This window comes from Manihot esculenta, chromosome 17, assembly GCF_001659605.2.
Source record: "Manihot esculenta cultivar AM560-2 chromosome 17, M.esculenta_v8, whole genome shotgun sequence".
Lineage (NCBI taxonomy): Eukaryota > Viridiplantae > Streptophyta > Magnoliopsida > Malpighiales > Euphorbiaceae > Manihot > Manihot esculenta.
Window position 1 is genome coordinate 22,886,342 of NC_035177.2, and position 9,760 is coordinate 22,896,101.

General features: G+C 36.2%; 1 protein-coding gene across 2 annotated transcripts; it reads left to right on the plus strand.

Annotated features, from left to right (window-relative positions):
- Nucleotides 1-1,484: 1,484 nt before the first annotated feature.
- LOC110605221 (lysine-specific demethylase JMJ25) lies at nucleotides 1,485-9,760 on the plus strand. 2 transcript variants are annotated; one of them, XM_021743634.2, is made up of 13 exons: nucleotides 1,485-2,588; nucleotides 2,706-2,851; nucleotides 3,387-3,492; nucleotides 3,587-3,719; nucleotides 3,824-3,887; nucleotides 4,004-4,739; nucleotides 5,509-5,838; nucleotides 6,225-6,752; nucleotides 6,823-6,895; nucleotides 6,980-7,065; nucleotides 7,519-7,638; nucleotides 7,723-7,790; nucleotides 8,997-9,760. In XM_021743634.2, the coding sequence occupies exons 1-13, from the start codon at nucleotides 1,878-1,880 to the stop codon at nucleotides 9,025-9,027; spliced, it is 3,132 nt and encodes a 1,043-aa protein (XP_021599326.1). In that variant the 5' UTR covers nucleotides 1,485-1,877; the 3' UTR covers nucleotides 9,028-9,760. The 2 variants fall into 2 exon arrangements, 1 of the variants encoding a protein (XP_021599326.1); XR_002486361.2 differs by having other exon boundaries at nucleotides 1,486-2,588; nucleotides 7,723-7,866; nucleotides 8,997-9,219.

A 9,760-nucleotide genomic window follows, 5' to 3' on the forward strand; every position in this document is an offset into this window, starting at 1 on the left:
AGTGGAAATTATACGTAAAGGGAGACATGTGAAATGTAAAGAAATGCAAAGGCATGTTGGAGATATACACGAGATGATACCGGCACTAGACAATTGCATTGTGACCCATGTTTATAGGGAAGGCAATAGAGCTGCTGATAAATTTGCTCAAATAGGACACCAACTTGAGAAGCCTAAGATTTGGCGGCTCTTTCCTCCTGACGATGTTCTGGAGATTGTGCATGAAGATGCTGAGGGTAAGATCGTTCTTCGCAGAAGGTAAATGGAGATTGTACGTACATATTGCTTCATGTAATTACTGATGATTCTTTTCGTTAGGCCTAGGTTTCCTTATCTTTTTCAAGATGCATGGATGCTTAATAATTTGTCCAGGCATCTTCCTTTCTGGTTAATCTTACTTGTAAATATGGATTCTTAGGATTCCCGCATGGAATATGATGATCATGAAATACTTGGTGTAAAAATAGCTCGACTTCTAAAAGTGCTAAATAAAAAAAAATGTTGTAGTTAATTTTATGAAATTATCAAATTTTTTAATATTTATATCCGTTAATTTCTAAATTTAATTATTTTTTAAAAAATATTAATTTTTAACTATCCTAAATGACTTTTTATAATCAAAATTACACTATAAAATTTCATTTATTTTATAGAAAATAGTTTGTATATGAAATATTTTAATAAAATTAATGTAGTAGAAACATCCAGTACACAGTTAAGAAGTACAGATCCCATTCCAACAGATGTTGAAATTTATTTGACCTACCCAACATCATGCATATAATTAAGAACTCGTAGTACAAACTGCTTAGTTTACTATATATATTATTAAACATGCTTTTAAGAATTTCTGAGCATCTCTTGCATGTGAAGCCAGTTCTTGGAGGCTCTCAGATTTGAGAAACATCATTTGAGTGCAGCGTTGATGAATTTCCTACAATTTTCTAAGATTTTAATTTTGTTGAAGGATTTTACCAGCGCCGCACTTAATCATGTTTTTCACTTTTCTTAACCAATTTTCTCTTTACATATAATATATATCAAAAAAATTGCTGCAAATCAGACAAAGAAAGAATTTAAAGCAGGACAAGACTAGCTAATTCTTATGGTTTAAGTTCTTGACAATTCTTCGCTAGCACTAAGGCTGTTATTGCAGTTGAGAATTATAGTAACGGCGGTCTCCCTTGCTTGCCGATGCTGGAGACTTAAATAAATGGATGAAAATTGTACGCAACAGAAGAAAATTGCTACCTCTATATATTTTTACCTGCTACAAGTTATCTCATTGCAGAACCTTTGGGTGTGATAGAAACTAACTAATCAATTTATTTGCAGTTGAGATTGTGACTCTTCATTATCAATCCGCAACTGCATGATTATGAATCACTGTACAGCAAATATAAAAACAAAAAGCTGCCCTTTATTGCACTATGCAATTTCTGAATTTCTGGAGCAAAACAGCCTCCAAAATGACAGAAAGAACATTACAGAATGCAGAAAATAAAGGAAAAAAAAATAGAGAAAGTAAATGTGATAATGTAGCATACATGATTGCACAGGTGGTCGTGCCACTGCAGGCATCTTGTTTTAAAGATGCCTCAGCTCACGAGTTTATCTCTTCCATTAGTCTTAGAGGGAAATCATGGATCGTGACTATATTGAAGATTTCGAGACCAAATTGGACTCTCCTTTTCCCAAAATTACACCTTTTTGTCCATAAATGCCCTCCCTAAAACCCTGCACTTCTTTCTTACTTCATTTGCTCCCTTCTCTATTTTGTACAACACCAGCGAAAAAACCACCCTGTTTCCGTCACTTTCCTCAGAAAGTTTTGAATTTTATCTGTCAAGTTATTATTATTATTATTTTATTTAGTAATGGAGGAGAATGAACCTTTGCCTGAACACCTTCGCTGTAACCGGAAAGATGGGCGCCAATGGAGGTGCAATAGGAGAGTCATGGACGACAAGAAGCTCTGTGAAATTCACTATCTCCAGGGACGCCATAGACAGCACAAGAGAAAAGTACCCGAGTCACTCAAATTGCAAAGGAAGTACCGGAAGAAATCAACTGCCAATGCTGATTCACTGCCTGACAATGTCGAAATTAGGGCACGGAAAGAGGAAAAATTGTCGAGAATGGTGAAATTGGGGAAGCCTATCAAGAGAAAGAAATCTATTGGAGAATCTGAAGCGCTTGATCAGGTTGTGAAGAAGAAGAAGAAGAGGCTAAAGAGAGGGGACTTGCTGCTGGAGCTAGCAAGAATAGTATTGAGAAGAGAAGTAGAGAATAGGAAAAAGAAGAAAAAGAAGAAGAAGAAGAAGATAAAGAAAGTAGTGGTAGATGAGATTGGTAGTGATAATGATAACGATATTGATAGCAGCAATAGTGAGGGAGAGTTAACGAGAGATTTGCCTAATGGATTAATGGCAATATCCCCCGCTAAACATTTTGGCAATGTGGATGCTGCTGGTGCTTCTTCTTCTATGCCCTGTGACATCAAAATTGGAGCAGCTGATTTCAGTGCGGTTAGTAGAAGATGTTTTCGGTCTAAAAACATTGAGCCAATGCCAATTGGTACATTGCAGGTAGTTTTTGCATCGGACATTTATAAAGTTCTTTACTTTCCCTTCTTTGTTTATCTTGGATTTTTTATTAACTGTCTTCCCCACCCCCCTTTTGGTATGTTTTGATTTAATTTAAAGGTTGTACCTTTCAAGAAGGATATGTTAAGACTCAGGAGGGGAAAGAGGAAAAAGTGCCATTTGTGCAGGAGAAGTGGATTGAAGACTTTAATAAGGTGTTCGAACTGTAGAAAGCAATTCTATTGCATGGACTGCATCAAAGACCAGTATGTTTTTTGAGTATGAGCTTGCTTAAATTCTCTCTTTGTTCAGTTGTTTATGTTATTTATCTTTATTCAGTGCCGCATAAGTTACATATATAATGAACAATAGGTTTGCAACAGTTGGTCCAATGGTATTAAAAATACATTTAGGACTTGAAAAGTCACTGCCAAATAGTGCCATTCAATGAACCAACAAAAGAAAGAAACAAAGTAAGGTGGTACTGCTAGCCTGCGCATCAGAAATTAATTTGTGAAAAACCATATAAACATTAATCTATAATGTTAGTTCATATCGCACAATATAACTTGAAAAATGTGTTTGCCTATTGCTCCCTCCAATGATGGCATAGGAGAGCATTTTGAATGAATGCAGTAAGCCAGAATGCAGTAAGCCAAAATGATGTTCGTTGAGTCGTGCTTAAAACACCAACTATACATGCAGGTCATGTTTTTAAAGTTTGGCCCTTTCTATTTTGTATGAATAATTAGGCTTGGAGTAATGCCCAATTGGTAATCTTTTATGTTCAAATGAATTTAGGTATTCTGATAGGCAAGAAGAAGTCAAGGTAGCATGTCCAGTTTGCCTTGGAACTTGTGGCTGCAAGGCCTGCTCAGCAATTCAATGTAGGGACATTGAATGTAAGGTCTGATTTCTAGTTTGGCAAAATTATGAACAAATTTATTCATATTTCTACACTTATCATGATATTTAAAGTTAACGTGAAAAACATGGTTCAGGACTTCTCCGAGGACAAGAGTAAAGTCAACAAAGTTTTACATTTTCATTACTTGATCTGTATGCTTCTTCCAGTACTGAAACAACTAAATCAAGATCAAAGCATTGAGCTAGAAATAGAGGCAAAAATAAAAGGTAGTCACAAACTCATAATGGTTATGCTTGTTGATCTTATGAAATTAACTCTCTCTATTAACCCATTGGGGATCCTTGTTCTGATGTCCTTCAGTCTGAAACAGGCCAGAAACCCCCTGATGTTCAAATCCAGCAGGCATCAGTTTGCTGCAATAAGAAGTGTTGTTGGTATGTTCCATGCTTCTGAAAATCTATGATATATTTGATGTACTTTGTTTAATTTTCTTTCATTTGTTTAATTTTCTTTCATTGCTTTCTGCTGCATCATTTGATTCCTGGAGCAGCAATAATTGCAAGAGTGCCATTGTGGATTTCCATAGAAGCTGCCCAAGCTGTTCCTATAACCTTTGCCTAAGTTGTTGTCAAGATTTTTTTCAAGGGAGCTTACTTGGAAGTGTTGCAACCCATTTGTGCAAATGCCCTGATAGAAGGAATACCTGTGTATCTGGAAAACAACTATCAGGGACCAAATCAGCATGCATCTCAAAGTGGAATTGTGGCAATAAAATTTTAGATTCTTCTATGTTATTGCCTAGTTGGAAAGTTCCTGATGGTAATAGTATACCTTGTCCCCCCACCGAGGTTGGTGGTTGTGGTGATAGCATCCTTGAATTAAGTTGTGTCTTCCCCTCAAGTTGGACTAAAGAACTGGAAATGAGTGCTGAGGAAATTGTTGGTTGCTATGAGCTGCCAGAGGCTGTGGATATTTTCTCACGCTGCTCCTTGTGCCTTGGAATGGACTGTGAAGTTAATGGGATTATGCAGTTGCAAGAAGCAGCTAAAAGAGAAAATTCTAATGATAACTTTCTGTATTATCCTACTGTTATGGATGTCCATAGTGATAATCTTGAACACTTTCAGAAGCACTGGAGCAAAGGTCAACCTGTAATAGTTCGTAATGTTCTTTCCAGTACATCTGATCTTAGTTGGGACCCAATAGTCATGTTCTGCACCTATCTTAAAAATAATTCTGCCAAGTCTGAGAATGAACAGGCTGCTGATTGCTTGGACTGGTTTGAGGTTAGCATTTTTCTTTGTTATGTTCCATGTCAATATGCAGCATACCTATTTTATATGTTAGAATTTGAAACAGTAATCTTTTTTACTCTGTTTCTTTGAACTTGTAATGTTGGACATGATTATGAAATACGGGAGTTAAATGATCATGTGTAAATATATTTCCAGACATTTTTTTTATCAGTAGTAAATGCATTATCTTCTCTTAGAACTAGAAATGTAATTCATTAATATCTCCTTTTGGACGTTCCCCTTGCAATAAAATTTTCTCCAGTATCTTAAGATGTGCAACCGGCTATAGCCTCCCTTGAATGATGCCTTGTAGATACCTAATGAATGATGCACGCCATTTTTATCTAAAGTATGTTTTTTTATCTATGAAGTCTGGCTGGATTGTTGATCCAAGCAATTGTTCAACATATTGCTTTTATTGAGCTCTCTTCAACTTGAAAAAAAGTTGAGTCTGCTATCACTTGTTCAGTTTTCAAGTTAATCTTCATGATATATTGACAACATTAATGTTCACATAGTCCATTTTCTCAATGAAATACAATAGCTATTCATTAGGAAATCTGAGCTAGTTTTGTGATTGTACAAATATCTTCTTCAGTCCGAAACTGCAGTATGTTTGCTGTTTATCACTCATTTTTGCTTTGGTGACTATTTTCTGCATCCTTGTTTTTTGACACGAGGTTTATTTTGGTTGGTCGCGTCATACAGTCTAAAAGCAACTTCAATTCTGAATGTTTACAATGTTTATTTAATGTGACAGGTTGAAATTGGTATCAAGCAATTGTTCATGGGGTCTTTTAAGGGTCCAGCACATGCCAACTTGTGGCGTGAAAAACTAAAATTGAAGGGCTGGCTTTCTTCCCATTTATTTCAAGAACATTTTCCAGCTCATTATGCTGAAATCCTTCATGCTCTGCCGCTCCCAGAATACATGGATCCTGTTTCTGGTATTCTAAACATTGCTGCAGCATTGCCAGAGGAAATCATGAAGCCTGACCTAGGTCCATGTGTCTATATCTCTTATTGTAGTGGTGAGAATCTTGTTCAGGCCGATTCTGTGACAAAATTACGATATGACTCATATGATATGGTAAGTTTTTTGTGTTTTTACTGCTTTGGTGTCAAATATTATATGCAAGTTTGCTTAAAATTTAGATGGAATGCACTTCTCTCCACTTTAATTTTCTCAGGGCAGAAAATATCTCTTGTTTGTGCCATACGTCATCATGAGCATGCTTTATCCTTGTCTTAAATTACCCCTTTCTGGGCAATCCAAGATGTTGCATATGGTCTAAAAGTGACATCAATTTACAACATCACATCTCTATTTCTATTTTGCCCAGGAAAGCTTTACCAGTATCAAGTTAGCTACTTCTTGCATTTTTTTTTCCCCTTAAACCTTTTAATGGGACATCATATTCCGTGGAGAGGAAAAGAGTGGTTTTCATTATTCATTTTGTCTCTTTCTGATTTCAGGTTAATATTTTGGCACATGCCACTGATGTCCCTGTATCTACAGAACAGCTTAACTATATAAGAAAGTTAATGACAAGACACGAGGAGCAAAATGAAGTGAGCGGAGCTGCTACAAATGATGGGCAAAATGTGGAAGAAGTAGGATTGCATGATATGATCACAGAAGAAATGTGCTTACACAAGAAAGTTGCTAGGGTGTCCTGGTTTTCTGCTGCCTCTCGCAAAGAACAAACAAGTCTCAAGAATACAGACATTTTACTTGATGAGGAACATGATTCTGATTCCGATACAGATACAGATACTGAAGTCTCAAAATTTTTCTTTGGGCCTGTTAAAAATTTTAGGACGGCAGAAAATCTCAAGTTTTGTGGGAAGAATATAGATGGTTCAGATCATTCTGGAAAGCAAAAATCTGAGTCTTGTGGTGCCCAGTGGGACGTCTTCCGTAGACACGATGTTCCAAAGCTTGTTGAGTATCTTAGAATGCACTCCCATGAGTTCACTCAAACATATGGCCTTCAAAAGCTTGTAAGTCCTGAAAAAGATGCCCGTCTCTATTATTATTTCTAAGCTGATGATTTACTTGGGCCTCATGCAGGTAGCTCATCCAATACTTGATCAGAACTTCTTTCTTGATACAACTCATAAAATGAGGCTTAAGGAGGAGTTCGGTAAGTAACTGCTTGTTCTTGTGCATTATATTTAATCTGAAGCCTTTTATAACATCCCAAGTCCTAACTTGCTGTTCCTTCCAGAAATTGAACCTTGGACCTTTGAGCAACATGTTGGAGAAGCTGTCATCATTCCTGCTGGCTGCCCATACCAAATTAGGAATCTTAAGGTAATTCATGGAAACCTGTGAAGCTCACCATTTACAAGAGCTTGTTTAATTGCTGGTCTACACAGTTCAGTTCTTCTCATAGGTCTCAATTCTTAACTCTCAACTGTCAGAAAATTCATAATTTACAGCATGTAAGGTGCTATTAGTAAATTCTGAGTATATAAGAAACTTCTATACTCAAGTGAACTGATGTATGTTTTTAAAATTATTTTAGCTGCTTTTGATTTGCTAGTATTTAACCACTGTTTACGTGAATTTTAGGCAAGAACAAAAGGGCAAATAAACTCTAACAAAAACTAATTGCCTAAAATTCTAGTTATTTACTTTATTTTAGTGTTTTGTATTTGATTTAGTGTGTAAAGTTGTATTGTTCTGGCTTCTAATTGAATGCAATACTCAATTTTCCATAATGCTTGTTTATGTTGTTCATCTGATGTCTAATGGAAACTGCAGTCATGCGTTAGTGTTGTATTGGATTTTGTCTCGCCTGAAAATGTTACTGAATGCAACCGGTTGATTGATGAAGTTCGTCTGCTTCCAGAGAACCATAAAGCTAAATTAGATAGTCTAGAGGTAAATTACAAGCAATTGTTGCATGTGGGTTTTTCATGCTTATCAACATGATGACTAAGGCTTTGCTTTTGTTGCAAAAATCAGGTGAAGAAAATGACACTTCATAGTATTAACAGAGCAATCAAAGAAATCCGTGAGCTTACCTGTGCAGAGTAAGTGCCTTCATTGAAGTACAAAAGTCAAGCTTTTATCTTCTCTGTTCAGCTCCAGGATGTTGGTCTATTTAAGGTATCATGTTCATGTTGCTTTATTGCATTGGCTAAAGATTTTATAGAAGTGCAAATTGGACAGACTAACATCAAGAACATTAGTTTTCTAACAGTGACAGTAATTAATATTTGCCTGAGAGATTACACTGGACATCCTTTTGTGACAAGACTACCAAAATTATGGACAATTGTAGAAACATCTAGATCATGTATGCCTCTTTTTTTCCCCTCCCCCACATAAATGAGGACATCTATAGGATATGAGTCAAAGCATTTGATGTGGATGCTGGCTGGCTTCCGCCATAAATTACCTTGGACTACATTGCGTGTGTATCTATGTTCATGTTATTTTTTATTGAAGGACCAACAAGAAAAAAGAGAGACTGGGCAAAAGTATTTCTGTAACAAGCTCCTTGAACACGGTCAAGTATTTTGTAGTTATGATGCACAAGGTGTTTTTATACTTGTCGTTGCTGTGTTACTTGGCTAGTGACCATCATTGATCACCCATGCTCTGAGAACTTAGCTGACATCCATTGTCTTTCTTAACTAAGACTTCCACTGGAATCACTGTAATTGCTTTTCATGAGCACTACCAAGGTTTCTACAATAGGCTAGCTTAGCATCATTCTTTGAAAGACATGCAGAATGATGGATGCCTATATATTTTTACTATATCTTCTGGAATATGATTTTAAAGTTGTTTCATTGACACTAGCACATCCAATATTTCCTCTTATAATATGGCTCAATCTAAGTAAAAGAGGGAAATGAACGGGTATTTGAATTTGATATATGTTGATATTTCATGATTTTTATCTCGAAATAGAAATCAAATTCACCTTCATCTTGGAATGCACATATATAAAATGAATCAGTAGTGTTTCCTTTTTTTCTCATTTGTTCTAACTGAGACGTGAACTTGAGACTTCATTGCCCGAAGTACGAATTTAGTACTACTAAGCTCAAGCTCGTTGGTGATGAACCATTAGATAGTATATGGCTGTCTGAAGTGTGAACATGTCATATTATTTAATAGTTGTATGCCAAACGTGACAAACTGCAGTGCAGTTGTTTTCCTTTATACATATATATGTATATATAATATGTGTGTGTGACAAGAAGCAATTTAAGGACCCTACATTACAGGACAAGTTCTGATCTCAGTGATCGACAGTGAAGGCAGATGATTGAAATGGATCTGATTTACATGCATCTGAGCCCTTCCTCTTACCAATTGTATTGTGTCAGGAGTATTGTACTCTGCCAAGCATGCACAGCATTTGTAAATCTGTGATATCGGCAGCAACAAGAACTCAATATCTGCAGATTTAAGTAAAAAGATTGGCATTCATTCTTCTGATTCTATTGCAACATGTGTGTGCAATTGTTAATAGTATCTTGAAAATGTATTCCTTGGAGTTTGGAACTCTGTTTAGCCACCCTTGTCAACGGTGGACAAATAGATTAATCAGTACAGTGGCACTCCTCTTGATTATACAATCTTATGTAGAAATTCATCACAATGACCTAAGGCCCCCAAAATTTATAGGAAACAATCTCTTCACTGTGTTGTATGGTGCGAGTATGGGAGGTAAAGACAAAACAGGATTGTGCATTTTGGATTTTGACAAGAAAAAATAGAGCAAGGGATAATATTTCCTCCTTCCATCTCCCTACTTCCACTCTTATTATGGTCTTCATCACCCATACTTGCCTCCAGCAGAGGATGCAAGCCCATCAAATTCATCTTACATTCCCGAAAAGTATTTTTGGGCCATTGGGTCAGCCCAGTTATGGGTTTCTGGTAGCAGGATTTTTTGTTTTGGGGTGTACTTTAACAAGGCAGCAAAAGTAAGATCATGTATAAAATCTTTATTCAAATTATCAACAATACATTTTTTTTTTCTAAA

What these genes read in the sequence shown, in the direction of transcription:
- LOC110605221 (XM_021743634.2), top strand. Translation starts at nt 1,878, where the DNA reads ATGGAGGAGAATGAACCTTTGCCTGAACACCTTCGCTGTAACCGGAAA. An exon ending in ATGGACTGCATCAAAGACCA is followed by an intron (nt 2,852 to 3,386) that starts GTATGTTTTTTG and finishes AAATGAATTTAG; the next exon opens with GTATTCTGATAGGCAAGAAG. An exon ending in CGTGAGCTTACCTGTGCAGA is followed by an intron (nt 7,791 to 8,996) that starts GTAAGTGCCTTC and finishes CCTACATTACAG; the next exon opens with GACAAGTTCTGATCTCAGTG.